The 17655-nt window shown below is 40.5% G+C and overlaps 1 protein-coding gene across 2 annotated transcripts in view; it reads left to right on the top strand.

Annotated features, from left to right (window-relative positions):
- Positions 1 to 17655, top strand: part of si:dkey-97m3.1 (fatty acyl-CoA reductase 1) — a 39251-nt gene that overhangs the window by 5983 nt on the left and 15613 nt on the right. For both annotated transcript variants that reach the window (XM_068306646.1, XM_068306647.1), the window contains one exon: positions 8265 to 8558. In XM_068306646.1, coding sequence (XP_068162747.1) covers positions 8265 to 8558 — 294 coding nt within the window. The remainder of the gene's footprint in view (positions 1 to 8264; positions 8559 to 17655) is intronic.

Below are 17655 nucleotides of genomic sequence, written 5' to 3'. Positions count from 1 at the left end.
GCATGTCAAAGGCACTATGTTCTGCTTTTAGTTTTGATCATCTCTAATGAATGAATTGATTAAAGCTGCATCGATCACAGCAGCAAGCTGTGAATACCACATTGACATTAGACTACATAACATATCGTTTCACATTGTAATGTGCCCAAATGTAGTCCCGTTGAAGAACATCCATTAATCAAATCAGATGAGTAAAAAAGGAAACTTGTCATGATCTCATTTTCCATGACTAATTTGCAAAACAAATCTGTTTACCTTGTAAATCCTGTTTACTGTTTATTTGGAAATGTTCAGTATTCCCAAATATTTCCACTTGTGAAACTGGAAGTTGAGGAGCAGCAAAGGACCAATCCAAGGTAGTTTAAAATCAAGGTTTATTATGGTATTAACAATTTTTGCAGAAACTCATTTGATTAAGTCATTGCATGATTACCCAAGTAAAAAACTGCTAGTAAATGTTTAGTAAATTTCTAACAATAAATAGCTTGTTTCTAAATGTATTTGGGCGCGGTGGCGCAGTGGGTAGTGCTGTCTCCTCACAGCTACACAGTTCCGAGTTCAAATCCCACTCTTTGCGGAGTTTGTATGTTCTCCCTTGTCCATGTCATAAGCTGAACAAGCAGTAGGTGAATGAATGAATGAATAAATAAATATATTTGTCAAGCATAATACCATCACCACCAGATATTCTTTCCAAATTAGTTTACTTGCATTTTTTTTATATTTTTTTATATTGTAAATGGAAAATCTTTGGGGGTTTTGACAATATGGAAACATAAGACTTATTTAGATTTTTGAAAGGAGCTTTGAAAGACTGGGATAATTGAGTGATTCATTTAATGAAGTCGTGATTCAATGAGTGTAATGGTCTTTTTTTAGTGTACTATTATAGTGTTAATCATAGCTGCTATAAAGAATAGAGTACATTATGTGTCTGTGGGCACGCTGTGGTTGGTGAATCCTTTTGATTGCTGCTAGAACACAATGTCATGCAATTACCTCCCAAAGTTCACTGGAGAAAAGAAGTTTTGTGAGGCTCAAAACCAAGAAATATATATGGAAGCTGAAGATTTCATGGAACTAAAAACATGTTTGAATTCTGGAGATTACATCCATTTGTGTTTACAGTAGTACATTTTCACTTTGATGTACGTGACTTACATACTTTGATTGTACACTTCTTAAATTAACCCCACATTGATCATCCAAAAAACAAATTGAAAACATGTCCTCATGATTTTTTTCACTTGGGTTTCTCAAGCTGGAAGGTCGAGCTTTATACGGCGCCTCCGACGCAGCATCCTCACTCCAATCCCAGGATAAGAGCAGCCTTTCTTTTAATCTCTCGGCCTTGTACCCAGCAGACCGCCAAAGCTGATTGCATCCTCTTTTCCCTAAAACACACACAAACACAAACTCGTCCCTTTGGCCCAGATAGGTTCGTTCTCCACTTGCAGATCTGCGCTGCTGTGTTTACGTGCTTCAACGGTTGTGTTTTTTTGGTCATACTCTTCAGATTCTATCACAACTGCACTGCAATGAGCAACAGGTGTCATTTTGTTTAAAATTCATCGATCATAAAAAGATTACGATGGTGCTGTGGTTTCATCCTGCAGCATTACTGTATCTTAATCTTTCCACTAGCAGTATTAATTGGAAGTATTCCATGGATATTCTTGCCTCTTGTGTCCAAACCATCAGTGTTTTTGTGGCTGTAATCTGGGCACAGGATGGTGGGGTGAGATGGGAGACTCAACAATTGCTGCCAGTGCTCCTCCTGTCATTAATTATAGACCCAGCTGGCAGCAGGACAACATGAAGCTATTGAGTCTGTCTGTAAAGTAGTGCATCGCTCTTAGCATTGTGTCTTCACTGTCATCTATCTTTACACAAGTTACCTGATTAAATGACATGGCCACAGATATTGGTTTCCATTCTTGTTGGTGTAAAATGCATGACCAGTCGTGAAGTACAAGACGGTCCCAGGCTATAATATATCACACCACCAACGCTTCATCTTCACATCACACATATCAATGTGACTGAGCAATCTTTCACGTCTACACGGGGTGGTTTGGCCATCTGTATCACAATTACAGGTTGACCAATTGATTGATTTCCTTGATTAATGGAGGATTATAGGTAAATAATTTACTGCTTTGCACCCTTCACCTACGGTCATAAGATCAGGTTCTCAGGAGACAGAGCGAGGAGATGGGAGTTGAGATTCTTCTCCTTCGTGTCAAAAAAGAGCCAGTTGAGATAGTTTGGCCATCGAGCACCAATAATTAAATTTGAAATATTTGATCACATCAGTTATGCATGCATGTAAAATAAGACTCATCATAGGTCATACAGAGTACAGGAAGATTAATTAAGTTTTTGGCTTTTGGATGTTGTGAGATGTTTCACATCCACAAATTGAAATTATGTGGGTTTCTACAGTGAAATGAGGAAGCAGGAAGTAATTAAATCCACTCTGGTGTTTTCATGTCGGCACCAACAGACCTATTCCAGTAATAGAAACCAGAAGGTCTGCAGCAAATAATCGATTTATTATATTGCTGTGAATCTGTGTTGCAGTATAAGTATAAGATGATAGTCCTGATGGAAAATCTCATGTCAAAATAATTGTCGCTCTGAACCTGATTATTTATATTCCTACATTAGTGATAATATCATAATCACAAATATCAACTTATCTACAAAATTCATTGATCAAATATCTATAAATCAACATTGCTATTACAAATGAGCCAAAGATGAGGCCAAGTGTACAGCGTCTATAAATTATCATCAACCTTAATTAAACTAAACGGGAAGATATTAAGTGGTACTGTATGTATGAGAAGTGAAATATACTCAATAATTTTTAAAAGGGTAAAAGTTCAGGGGTTTCAAATTCCTGTTTAATTTCCTAGAAGTTTCCTAGAACTCCAATTTGATATTAATGAAATGGAAGTGGAAATCAATTGATACGGTTCCGATTGATTAATTCATTCCATCTAATCGCCAGTGAAAACCGGAGTCTTGCAACAGGTCAGCTTACCATGAATAATGAATATTGAGTTCAAATGTAGAATTTCTATTAAGGATATTATCAACAGAACCAAATCAGGTGCAGTAGTTAATTATCCGGAAATTAGTCCTTTAAGACAAATTATTACTTTGAATTTTCAATGCAAATTTGACATCCTAGTAGGACATAGATTGAAGTCTTCATCATCCGGCTCGGTCCTAATAGACAAAATAAACCCCAAAGGATGTTTGGATCCAACTGTTTGGATGATGCCACTAATGGTCATTAAGCCGTATGGACTCATCCATCGACCAGTGTGAGAGTGACGCAGGTTTCAGGAGAAGTGACGGCCTGCTGAAGCTCACTGATATACTGAGAGCTTCTTTCCTTGTGGGGAAAACGAGCCTCCAGGATAAGTGACAGGACAGCTGTGGCTTCTGACCCGCTCTTTTTCTGTTTCTGTGATAAGGGACTGGAACGGCCTCACCAATTGAGGCCTGTTCTGATCATCACTGCTTGTCAGGCTGCTGAAAGCAAGGGCCTCTAATCAGTCATTAGGTGAATGGTTGCCTCCAGTGGATCATGAACAGCCAGTGGACTCTGCAGCTGAGAAGAATGTGGGTGGTGCAACCTAAAAATCCACAGCTCCGAGGGCAAAAATGAAACCACCCCAAGACCAAGTTTTAAAACAGTCTTTGCATTAGTCAATTTTTAATTTAAGATTGTGAACTGACATTTTGACACTTTGAGAGGACGTATGATCCTTTGGCTGATCCACTGTCTGTGTTGCATTGCTTGTTGTACTGCCTGTTTACCGTGGGTCAGAGAGGACTGCATTTTCATCTGTGCTGTATGTCGTGTATACAGTATATGGCACACTTAACAATAAAGCTGACTTTGACTTCACCAGTAGGTGCAGTTTAGTGGAACGATATGACAGTTGTTTCTCAAGGCAGACTCTTACATAATAGAGGAGATTATAGGCTGCGACTCAATCCCCCAATTACTGCCAACAAGGTGGAGACAGGGTTTCTTTGACAAAAGTAGAAGGGATTTACGCCACAGGGACCACATAACAGGTTTGTGGCCTTGGCTTGTGCCACCGCGTTCAGAGTATGATTGCCAGTCGGGGCCTGAGCCAGGTGTGAACTGACACCACAGCACCCGGAGGCTCCATCAGTCAGAGACGCCCAGTGTAATTACAGAAGCCCTTTACCATCGGATAGATTGTGGACAATACACTGTGAGCACTCAGAAGCTCTCACACACACTTTGAGTCTCCAGTGGGAAGATATCTGATAGTGAGCAACAACCTTCATCTACACATTTGAAACCGGTTCCTGGTATGGAAAGAGGATCATGGAGACACTGTGTGAAACTTTGAAGGTGAGGGATGATGTAATTAATTTGAATTGGATTAACCTTTAAATGTGTTGAAAGAGAATGAAGTGCAAGAGAAGACCTGTTGGCTTTTTGTGCGATTTAACATAATCTTGACTTGTAACAACAGGTTTGTGTGAGGAGCAATGGCAGCACCTCAAGATAGAAGATCCTGAAATAGGGTTGCATTATCAGGGAGTTTAGTATTTGGACACTTTTCCACCTTTTCTTTTTGAAGAGCGACTGCTTTGGTCGATTGGCCGATCATTGTATGGCTTAGCTGCTAACTGCTGCTAGCTGCTTGTCAAGGGTCCCAGGCATGGGCTATGCACATCATCAAAACTTCCAGTCCTGCTCTGTTTGCACAGACTTTGATTCAACACTGTTACAGCACCCCTTGCCAGTTCAGAGGAGAAACAACAACACCCACCAATGAAATTAAAAAAAAAAAACATGGATGTTTTAGCTTTAGGTAATGTCACCATGTGCTCCAATGGACACCCAGCTCAATTATGTAGTTTTAGGAAATCAGCTTGGATTAGCTTGATTGACTAACTGCTTGCAAGCAGTTGCTGGTTGCTAGGTGGATGGTGTTGGTTGCTCTGAGATGAGAAACCCTCCTGTCTCCTATTGTAAATAATACTCCTGTTGCTTTCCAGAAGTGTCCATGTTGATGTCTGCTGTGGCACCACACTCACCCTTCCAGGGTTTCTAACAATTTTGGCACCGTTTTTAATGAAAGAGGCCAACCTTTCCTTTGTGCTGCTTGGTGCTTACATTAGAGTTGACTAATACCGTCTTAATTATTTGCTGCATGTTGCTCTTTCTATTTTTCTCCCACTCCCCCCCTCCCCAACTGCCTCTGTCAGCTTTTGTCCATTTATAATGGTCTTACACAGTGTGCAGCTGTAGAGCTCCATTTTTATTTTATTTTTTTGCCCGCATCTTCAGAAGCAGTCAGCTGACCCACTAAGAGGGGTTGTGCAAGGAAAGGCCGGAGGCAGCAGAAGGACCAAAGAGCTGTGGCTTAAAACAACCTGCATCTGACAAACGGTGTGGACATCCTGGAGGAAAAACACTGAAAACCCCTGAATCAAAAGAAAACATGAATAAAACAGCAGAAGGCTGTGATTTTCGGCTGTGTTCTTTTTTGCCTCAAGCATCATCAAACTTTATTTTTGTCATGGACCAGAGTGACTTTGACCAGAATGCAGTGCTTTGTCAAGATGACAATATGACATGAGAAGCTGATCCCTCAAGGCTTCAGTGTTTGCCCTTGCTGCCTTCTTTTCAAGTCATAATTCAGACTCTGAACAGAATGCTCTCTGATTTCTCATTCATTCGTGAAAACACGGCAATGTTTTAGCTTATAGTTTCAGTATTCTCTGATGTTTGTTCATTCCAACATTTCTCCAGCTGTGGGAACATTTCCTTTGTTGGCCGTTAATCTATGGTGACTTTCAGCCACCCCCTGCCCTTGTCCTCGTGTACACAGGGAATCTCTGAAGTACAAAGCTGGAATGCCATGGGCCTCATCCAAAGACCTTCACTGACCTTTACATTTCCATCACCGTGCACGCAGAGTAGATAATCTGAAAATATTACCTTGCTTGTAAACTATTGATCCAGCTTAGACTAATCTGTCAGAATTGGCATGAATGTAAAACTCAAGGAGTAGCTCGCTGTATTTGCCAGATAACCAGGCCTTCATTTCAGTGATGCCTCTTTTTCACTGCAGAAAACTGTACACCAAATGCACATTTTTATCTGTGTAAGGAAGTGTGATTCAATATTGCATGCACAGACAGCAGAATTGAAAGTAAGCAAGCATATACTAGATTGTTTTGTTATCTGTGCCGCGTTTGGCTCAGAGGATTTGGTGTCTGTCTTTGAGCAAACATGCTGAGAATCTGAAGCCCATGAGAGAGGATGAAAGAAGCAGAGGGAAACAACTCATCTTGTGTACAAATCACAGCTCCCCGGACCACTAAAGAAGTGCTGATCGAGCATCTGTCTTGGCTAAATGTTGTGCTACTGTTGCCAAGTGCAAAGTTTTAAAGTCTGCATCCCCATAAGCCCTTTATTTTATTTTTTACAGGCTTGTTGGTAAATGTCAGATATGCCAGGAATCCTCCCCTCATCCTATGATTGATTCAGAACAGAGAATGATTCTAAGAAGGTTTTCATGAAGGTTGTCATCCAGTCTTTAAGAGGCCATTGCTTGATCAGCTTATCATTGCCATGGTTACTCGCATGTGAGTGTTGACAGCGGCGGCGCGACAGTGAGCTTTTAGACCACACAACACAAATGCTTTTAACCAAAGAGACAGCCAAACAAAACCAAAGTCGCACGATGTGAGATCGCCATAAGTTAAAGTTTAAATGGAATAAGAGCAAAGTCTAAAACAGTAAACCTTGAATCTGTCATAAAAGAAAAAGCCATTAAAAAAAACATCTGGCAGTATAATCCCTTCCAAATACATAGAGAGCTAAAAGCTGCATGATTAGCTGTGATGCATCTATAAAATGCCAAGAATACCTTTAATGAGTTTTTATAAGCATTCATGAAGCATATTTCCCTCTTCATCATCCCTAAACTGTGTTAAGATAAACCTTTTAGAATTTAAGAGGCCTTTTACAGAATGTGAGCCAACAGGAAGTGGGTTTTTCTGGTACGTTAGATGAGCTGTGTCCTTAAAATCACAATTATTACCATAAAAAAAGATACTATTGAGAATGTAGTGATAGTATTTTTATTTAATTTTAATTCACCCTTTAACACACATATGCCCCATATTGTGACCACTCAGGTGGAAAAATGGCTCACTGTTGCTTCTGTTGTCGCCTCCAGGCAGTCAGTAACCAGTTCATGACCACTGGGAGCTCAGACCTGAAACTAATGACCAGTAGCTGAGCCCTCTGAATATCAAAAGTCACTTCAGGACCCCAGAGTGCCGCCTGGCCGCCTGTCAGCACAGCTCCTGATTTATCGCATCGAGTCGACACAGTCCATTACATCACCGCCATTAGTGCAGCGAATTGATCCAATTACGTTGTCATAGAATAAGGGCGGTTGAACATCCAGAAACACGTCAAAAATCATTGAATGAATGAGCCAGAGGGCAAGAGTGGGTCACCTTATCTTGAGTAAATGTGTGTCTTAGCAGCGTTTCAGGCAGGTGTGTTTGAGTCATTCTTCATTCTGGCTGCGTTTCAGTGGGTGGAGGGTTTTTTTTGCATAAATACTGCTGCTAACAGGAAGGGCTTCAAGCTGATGTTGGTTTTAACCAGTCAGGACATAAATGTGATTGAGAAGCCTGAGTCAACACAACAAGCTGTCTTGTGAAATGAAAGAAAAAATACATTTTTAAAAAAAACAACAACCCAAAACTGTCTTTATTTATCATGGATAAATGTTTTCTCAGCTAATCTGTTAATGTTCTGGTCTCCAAAATGCAGCACAGCTTCTCAAATTAAGACAATCAGCAAATACCATGAACTCTTCTTGACATGTTACTGGAAAAGCCGTCCAAAGTATTCAGTTCATCATTTTAGCTGAGCCAATTTGCAAACATGGAATTAACTTCTCTGAAGCTTAGGTTTTTACTGTGGATACATTATGTGCATGTACATCTATACACACCAAATTGCCCCTGAACACTGCCCTCTCTCATCCACCTGTGGTGAATAGATATCAAATATGCGTAACAGTTTTAGAGCAGAGAGGCAACACTACCTTTGAAGATTTTGAATTCATTCAAACGTGTATTTCTCCTCTCGGAATGAAATCAAACTGGAGAAATTTTATGTACATTTATGCAAACTGTATTTAAACTTCACTGTTATGTCCTCATGCTGTCTTCAGGAGCAGTCTGAAAATCTAACCCTAACCTGGGATGGATTAGGAGACCAGGCAACTGGTGGACACACCGGGCTCACAGACATCTGCAGCGACACGGCGTGCAGCAGAATGGCGACCATTGCAGAATACTACGCCGGCAAGAATGTGCTGATTACAGGAGCCACGGGTTTCATGGGAAAAGTGCTGGTGGAGAAGCTGCTGAGGTCCTGTCCAGAGGTCAAGGCCCTCTACCTCCTTGTCAGACCCAAAGCAGGGCAATCTATGCAGCAGAGGGTCAGCGACATGATGACATGCAAGGTAAGGGATTCCAGAATTATATTTACCTGAAAAATCATCTCCAATATTTTTAGTTTTCTATTTTTTTAGATTCTTTTATATTCTGAAACTGTTTTAGCACCAGAGTGTTCTTGTTAAGCCATTACAGGAGCACTTCAGAGGCCATCCAACCAGGTGACATCTACTGCATTTGGACAATTTAACTAATGGGCTATTGATTCAAATCATCATTCAAAAGCACTGTTTTCCAAATGGCTTTGTGGTTGTCAGTGTGTTTACGACGCAATAGGAATTTGTCTGTGAATCATAGCAGCAGCTGCTGTTGCCATGGTGAAGAGAACCTAATGACCCCAAAGTACTTCTATCGCTCATCTTCGAGTTCTGGGGAAGGGAAAATGAAGAGTCGGAAAAATATTGAAAGGTTAAGTGTACTGGAAGCTGCCTCCAATGTCCGGCGTGTTGGAGAATGAGGTGAGGATGAGGAGAGGAAAGAAGCAAAGGTAGACAGGAAGGAGGGGGAGGTAAGGAGGTAAGGGTCTCTAAATATGTGGCGTCAGCTGTTTGAGGCCGAGCAGCCAAAGCATGACTCTGCAGAAACCTCTAAACTTGCGGGTTGGTTTTTAATGAGGACCAAAGGATTGACATGGGTGTGTTGATGCGCTCAGAGGCAGCTGCTGCAGCTTCTGCTGTTTTCGGCTATTGTCGGCCTCAAACTGTCAGAGCACCTTAGAAAATCACACGTACACTCTGTTCCAATTTGTCTTTTTTTTGTCCTCCTGTAATAGTGTCTATTTTTACCACTCCCATTGAACCTTGGTACTGCATTTATTAGTCTACTTACTTCTGTAATGTGAGCTGAGCACCAGTTCGACAGTTTATCCTTTAACTCAAGCCCTGCATTTTTGTTTGATTTTGTTGTTTTGTCTTTCTTCCTCCTTCTGTTAAAGCCAATGTGATGCTGCAGCAGTTCAGGATTTTGGTGAACACCTTTCTCACCATGTAGTTACTTAACTGTGATACAATAGGCCTGTAAACATACCAGTTAAAACCACCCTGTATCTTCAGCATTTGGGGGACTGAGTGATGAAGAGGATAGTATCTTGTAAATTTTCTATAAATACTATTCAAAATGAACGCATGGATTAACCAAACGGTTTCAAACAGGAAATACTATCAGAATAGAAATAGACATTTTATCTTTGAAAGCTGTTTTCCCCTTTCTTCATTGTTTTTAGGAAGCTAACCTTCTCATGGTGGCTGGTTCACATATTATGGATAGAGAAATTTTCTCATCTCAGCTTGACTTCATATTTTCCAAAATGTTTAATTATTAGTTTAAAGATGTGTCTGAATTTAAGCTTCAAAACGTTTCACCAAAACTTTTTATTTTAGCCTTCCACAACATACGCGTGATGACTACATTACAATTCATAAATTTCCTTTGCGTATTATGAGCACGTTTAGCTACTTAATTTTTACAGACATTGACATTTAACTTATCTGCTGCCTCTGTCTGCAGTATTTGACCTTCAATAATTTTCCATTGGGTTTGGCAATGCTCTGACTGTGTCCACAAACAGGACACTGACTGATGCTCTGCCAAGCTCAGACCATCTCATGCTTTGCCTGCATTTAGAAGTGATGTCATTAAATTTCCATGAGCAAAGCTGAACGTACAAATATCTATTCATGTGGCTACTCAGTTGAGTATTATTCTAGTCGGTAGTGGGATAATTTATGAATGAGAGCAGTGGTTTTGTCCCTCAAGTACCCTCTCCTCTCATCCTTCAAGCCAGGCCAGTGTCTGTCTTACCACTTGTTGCTAGGTAACAACCTGGTGATTTGCCCCGTGGTGTTTTTTCAAAGTTTCCAATCAGGAGAGTTGCCCCAAGCAGGAAAGGGACAAACCGATGCGAATCTCATCGTAAACTGATTTCAGTATTTATTTGCCGTCTGTCTGCTTGTTTGGATGCTGCTTTACTCTGGTGGAAATGTTTAGATGCCCACAGATCCTGTTGTGCTGCCAGGCGTCGAATGGCATGTCAAACACTTGGTACAAATACTCCTGTAGGTTCTCAGAGAATCTCTGTGGCATGCTTTTCTCACCCACCAGTGGGCTGTTGAACCCAATCTCCATCTTTAATTCTTTCTCTGAGGCCGTTCAGCATCTTCATACCGCAGATCCAGCAAGAGATGGAGTTCGATGTTGAGTGGTGAAGTGGAATAGTTCTTGTTGAATTTTACCTCTAAGATACCCAGATTCCAGGTTTACTCTTAATTTCAATATTGACTGAAGAAACAAAAGGTCAAGCTTTCAAACTAACAATCAGAGGGTGGGAGGTGAGTTGTCAGGGCCCCCAGAATGCTGAGCAACAGCTCAACATCAAACTGAGCTCTGTCCTCGCCAATACTTTGGCGCTATGGGGCCTAAATTAAACAAAACTGGGCTGTTTTACTAATGTCCTGTCACTAATTGCCAGTTGGACAAATCTGAGTTTACTCACTGTATTTGTTCAAAAATGTTGTCAGATGGGCCAGAGTGGAGCAGAGCAAGTTAGAAGTTGAAGAAGTCATTCATGAAGCACCTGCTGCCTTTAAGTTTTTCACATTTGGAAAATAAATTAGACTTTTAATGTCTGCCTTTCTTGCCTTGCTGTAGCTGTGTGTTTATTTAACTCTGACTCATGTTGGTCTGACCTTTTTTCTTCCTCTTCCATCCTCTCATTTTGGCATGATGTCAACACACACCCTGTGATTCATAGTCTGCCTCCCAGACTAGTGAGTGCAAAGCGTGAAACCATGAAATGTAACTTAGAGTGGAAGGAGCTGCTGTGAGAGCTCCTGTCGGTTTTTTGGTTTCCATTTTGGAGCTTGGCGTTTAGCATTATAGCTGGGAACGTTTTTGTAGGCTCAAGGAAACGTTTTTGGATACATTTGAAGTGGTGAGGACACACATGGGTCCACCTCTATCCTGGCTGGAGTTAGTTTATAACCAGAGGATTCTCAGCTGCTCAGTTGCTTACAAATTTGTTGTAAACTAAATCATTCATTGAATTGTCCTTTTTTATCATCTAAATGAAACCATAATTTACTAAATGAATAAAGTGACTAAAAGCATTCACTGAACTGTTTTACTAGTAAAAAAAAAGTGACTTCCTTTTGCGAACACTGTTCCTTCTGCAGGTCGCTACAAAGAATGCAGTTTGAACCACCTCCTCATTGACTTCAACTCGACGTTTATAACAGTGTAATGATCAAATAGAGAGTGACATATACCCTTAAGAGTCTACTTTGCCTTTTTGAAGAGCTTCATGCCTAACATACCTATGGAATAATGCGGCGTTACGGATGATACAATGGGGGATTGTCATTCACACCTGTCTTTTTGTGTGTTTGAACATGTGGGTATAGAATTAAATGTCTGATCTTTATTCATTTGGCACTGACATAGTACTCACACCTACATTACCATATCAATAACTAACATGAATAGCTCAGCACCAATTGATTCTTAAAATAAAACAATGCTACCTGCGTCTTGATAGAACACAGATCTTCAAGTTGAGCAATAATTTCTTTTTTTTCCTGTCAGAATCTTGGCATATTCCTAGGAGGGTGCGGTAACTTCTTGCAGCCTCTAACTTTATTTATGCTGGTGCATCCTAGAGATACTTGGATGTAGTGTACCATACAGGGCCAGCAGGTTTATGTATGTACTGCATAAGCACGGCTGCACTTGTTCTGATTTTCTGTAGGTCAGTGGTCCATCCTGGAGTGATACTTGCCCTCATCCTTCCCTGTTTTGATGGCTCTTGGCATATATACCAAGGTGATCTTGTATAAATATTCGATATTGATTCCCACTCACTCAGACAGTTCCATGTTTCAACTTGCAGTACTGGTGAAAATCTTGCCTGAACTGATAACGCCAGCCCTAAATATAGAAGTACCTGAGAGACCTGTCAGTCCTGAATGAAACACAGGCTAATTCTAACACACCTCCATGTATGCCTCATAAGCTAAATGCTGCAGGTAATGTGTAGCTGCAGGCATGTCGACCTGAAAATAGCTTGTGATGAGCCTGAGTGGGGTTCATTTGCTGTGTTGAGTTACTTTGGGGAGTAAGAGGTTGTGGCTGCCAGTCTGGCACATTGGAAGGCATTTGCTGCTCATCTGTGGTTGGTTGGCATACAACACAGCAGGCAAGCAGGCTGATATAACCAATAGCCCAACAGCACCTCCCCAGGGAGAGGGACAAGGGGGAACCAATGCTCTTGCATACAATTAGGCTGCAAATTAACTCCAGTTTATGAAGCAAATTAGCACATTAAATGTCTCCCGTGAAGTCATTAAGGCGGTGCAGATGTGACGTAAAGACCTCTGGAGAGAAGTCATGTGTCTCCGGCCTCCACAACTTATCAGTTTTTTATCAACTAGTTTAGTCTCCACAGATTTCTATGGCAAAAATCCCATACAAGTCCATCATGATCATTTTTAAACACCAATTGGAAATTTCAATAAGGCAAGAGAAATATTTAAATGAATGGTAACTGAAAAGTTATTTTGTCTTTCAGCATTTTGTTACTGAGTTTATTCTAAGTGAGGTCAATTCTGCATGAGCATCTTGAACACCAGCAGATTAATCTGGATATCCTTGTCCCTTGTGTTAATATTCGGCCTTGAGCTGATCGATTATGTCTACGTTGGGTGATAATAATCTGGTCAATAAATGAAAACTTGCTTTGTGTCTAGGAAAATTCAAGGTCTGGTGCCAAAGCAGTGGAGAATCTACTCTCCGTGTCACCAAGGTTGGTTTAACAGATTACCAGCTGCGTTAGATGAGCTCTGAAACCTATGATATAAATCCAGGTTGCTGCTATATCAGAAAGATTTTGATAACTTCAGTGCAGCTCCACATTACAGACTCAAAACTTTTTCTTGGCCTTGCAAAGCACTCTTAAGAGGGCCAGATTCATAAGAGTCTGTTCCTCATCTTCATGACCCCATTTGGTAAACACAACTAGGAGTGCTTAACACTTGACTTCTCAGAAATGTGAAGTTGAGACTGAACTTGAACAATAGCTTGGAACTGTTTAATTCTTGTATTAAAGGTGGGTAAGGTATTCCAGGAGGAATAACTTCAACAAGATATAATACTTAAGTTATAATTTCGGTGAGTGTAGAAATCACTTGAAACAAAGAGTTGTGATTTTTATTACCTAAGAATGAAGGTCCTCTTTCAGCCTGCTGTGTTTCTCCAGTGGCACACAATGGAAAAAGACTGCTTAGATGTCTAGTGTGTATTTGGTGGACCACTACATGCTACTAACTCCTGTGCTGGAGCTTTAATTCAGTGCCAACTCAAGATCTGTAGGGTTTTCATGTTAAATCTATACCAGTAATTGGATGGATTTAAGACCAGACAGAAGAAACAAACATAGACAGTTTTGGTGTATTCACTTGACTTGACTTTGACTTACCTGCAAGGATTTCACTTGGGCCGGTCTCAGATGACAAAAGTCTAATTTTGCTCTGCTTATCTCAGCATCACATTCAAAGAATTAAATTGCTTGTTTCACCTTTCCCAGCTATTTCCTTATGGTATTTATGGTGGACACCAAGGCTGTCTGTTTTCTCTTGGAGGGTAATGGAATTCTTCTTGGCCTAGCATCAGTCCACCGTCTGAAAGAGTGGAATGTGATGCCACCAGCATACTGAATACCGAGCCCAGAAAGTCTACTGTTGCTGTCACTGTAAAGCGTATTACTAAGGCTATTACCTTATTGATCTTTTCAATTGAATTGTGTACAATGATAGCCCAGAGCCTGACATGAGAAAACCCTTTGCTTTCATTAGTTTGTTGTGATGAGCTGCTCACTGCAACCCATGATTGCTCCTCTAAGCTCTTAAGAAGCCGGGAGATTCAGACAGACAGGTTGAATAAACATATATAGTTGGCATTGTGTGTCTCCAGTGGGAAAACTTGTATTATGAAAGCATAACTCCTGATGCCTCTAATACATCAAATTATGTCCTTTTGCCTGAAATTCATCCATTTTCTTGGCATCTATAACAGCCCAACGCAAGACTGCTTTTTAAAAATGGGACCATAAAATATTCAAACTGATTTCAGAGGAAAGTCTCCAACCAGTCTGGAAGTTGGGTTTTGATTTTGGATTTTTTTCTAGGAATAGCACAGAAATGTTTAGCGATGCATGCTGGTTAAATTTGGACAATGAAGGAGACCACAACTCCAAGGATTACTTATATCTGTCGTTCATCATAACTTCCCAAAATGCAACTGTCACCTCCCCAGGCTTAGCCTTTTATCCTCGGGAACGGGCTTTGTCAGTTCGGCAGAAAAGAAAAGAGTCTTGCTGGTATCTGATAAATAATAACTGTCACATCCTCCTCCGTGTACAGTGTGAGCTTTTGTGTTGATGCCGACTGTTTGGCAGTGTAGGAGGAGTAGCATGCATTCTTAATATCATTTGGAAAAACCTCTTTTGTCGGTGATCCTGGTCACATCCCATCATTCAACTAATTTAATCTATGCATGTCAGGAAATGGAGGTCATTGTTGAGGGTGCAGCCGTTAAATTGCTTCCTTCTGACACAGTTTGGCAGAAAGTCCCAAGGTACAATACATTTCCCAGGTTTGTTCGTCTCAGATTGGTGTTATCAGACGTACTCAGCTGATAGAGAACCAGCAGCGGCACAGATGGCTGTGGGAGGAGTTGGTTGTGTTCTGATCGTGGGATTGGCAGTTCAGTCCACAGCTACTCCTGTCCACATGTTACCCTCCTGGGGCAAGACATTGAATGGTCTGTTGTGGAGGGTAACTCAGACAATATTTGGTGCTAGTTTGTAAGCTTTGTGTTTGTGGCGACAATGAACTGGAATCTTCTGTTGCACCACAATGGTGAGTATAGTGAACTGTGCTCTGGCTGGGCCAAACCAAAAGAAACGTTAGTGGAGGCCTAAAGCATTCCTGAGGTGCAAGTGTAGTCATCTTGACCGGGTGTAGAGCCAAGAACAAATCATCCATACTCGTAACTTCCTCCAAACTTTTACACAGTTTAATTTGGTCAAGCTGATGTTTATAGGTCTCATGGCCAAAACATCCCAAACCCATTCTCACACTCTGAATGGATCAGAAGACTGGCTTGCTGACTTTTATCGGAGAGTTTCAAGACATATAACTAATCATTCCAATTCCGTTTCTATAACTGTTCTTTAGTTTTCTGTAATCAGATGAAACACTGTGTGAAGCAGACTCATTAATTATTCAGTGTGTTTCATCAGAAAATTATAATTTAGTGTGAGTAATAAGTGCAATAAAACTATAATGACAAAAATAAATGTTGGTTTTGGCTACACTAAACTGACTAAAATTCTAATACTGAAATGTCACTTTTCTTTGACCTAAACTAGACTAAAAAACCTTTGGGTATTTCTAACTAACATAAAACTAAAACACCCCGACTGTTCGTCGACTAAAACTTAACACACGAGAATCACACTGACTAAATCTGATAAAAACTGAGAAGAACAACTGACGCAGGACTAAGACTAAATTAAAAAAGTTATCTGACACAATAAGCAGTACTGTGAAAAGAGTGGAGCCCAGTTAAAGGGAAGTAAAAGAGAAGAGAGGCTCTTTGAATGTCATCTCTGGTTGCTGGGTTGAAAGGGAAGTGCCATTAGTGTTGGGTTTCTGTGAAAGTCCTGCGAGTCTGCTTCAAGTACCCTTGATGGAAGATTTATTGCCCTCAGGGTCTTAAAAATGGCAGGGTAAACAGTTCAGACAAATGGTGACCATACTGTACCAGCCGCCTCTCCAAGCTAACCAAGGAAACTCAGTTAGGGAACTGATTCTATAGAAAAAGGAAGCCAGAATTTTAACCGATCACCTCTGCTGCCAAAATGCTTTTGTCAAGTTGTAGAGACGACTGTGGATTTCTCTGAGTGTTGAGGGAAACTCGAACTGACACACTATTGTGTTCTTGTACAAGGACGTTCACTCATTGAGGCCCGTGGGTCAGAGAACACTGTGATTGTAGACGCGAGCGGTGGAAGGCTGACACAAGAAAAGCGTCTTCTGCAAAACACCACATACCCACAATGCCATTCTCTGCCTGCGTCTATAACAAAGAGCACTTTGAAGCCCACGTTCTATAGCCTCATTCACCCTTCTGACCCTGATGCACTTTTTCCCCTCTGGGTCCTTCTGAAATGTAATTATGGCCTCATAAATGTATTTTTTACTCATTTGTTTCCTGTTAAATTCTTCCTGCTTTTGCAGTAGGTTGTCAGTTCTATATAATGCAGGGATAACATGCAGTAATTGACGGCCATCAGCTGCTTATCTTGGCAGGTAAGATGGGTAATTTAGAAAACACAGGCAATGTGTATTTATTGAAAGCTAACCTAACATGAGTTGATGCGTCATCAGTATAATTTACATTTGAACCAACAACAGTCTAAACGTGTCTGGTGGCCGATCAGTGCTGCCAGTTCTGGTTGTGGAGGAAATATGCAATTAGGAATAATTAGTATATTTACCCACTGCTGACTCAACGCCGGTGCAGGTTTGAGAAGATGCATTTATGCAATAACAAATACATTTTTCAAGGATGATAGACGTTGTCCCTAAATAACTTCATTTTTGAGCTTTTGCTTATTTATATGACTATAAAATCCACTTAAAATGAAAATGAAATAACATCCATCATTGATGATTCCAGAGACAAAAATTCAGCTTAGCACAAAATAAGGCAAAAGTCTTTTTCTGAAGCATTTTAATGAAACTGCGTTGATGGATCGTTCCATTTGTATTGGTTACTAATAAATGCATGTATCAGATCTAAAGATATTACATTGATGAGCTGTTAAATTGACTAATGCAGCAGTAGACTGAGGAAGTGATTTATTGTGAAAATAATCATCAGAGATCTTTTATATGCAGAGCAAGCAAATTAGTTTGCCAAACCTATTATAAAATATTTCTTTCCGCTCCTGCACTTGGAAGAAATTTGTTGAGTTCATGACAAGAGGTCAAAATTAGTCCTAATCAAGTTTTAAAAACCAAACAGCTAGTCCACACAGCCAAAAGCCAC

The sequence above is a fragment of the Antennarius striatus genome, chromosome 22, assembly GCF_040054535.1.
Source record: "Antennarius striatus isolate MH-2024 chromosome 22, ASM4005453v1, whole genome shotgun sequence".
Taxonomy (NCBI): Eukaryota; Metazoa; Chordata; class Actinopteri; order Lophiiformes; family Antennariidae; genus Antennarius; species Antennarius striatus.
Note: the sequence above shows the minus strand (reverse complement) of the source record. Positions and strands in the feature narration are given on the sequence as shown.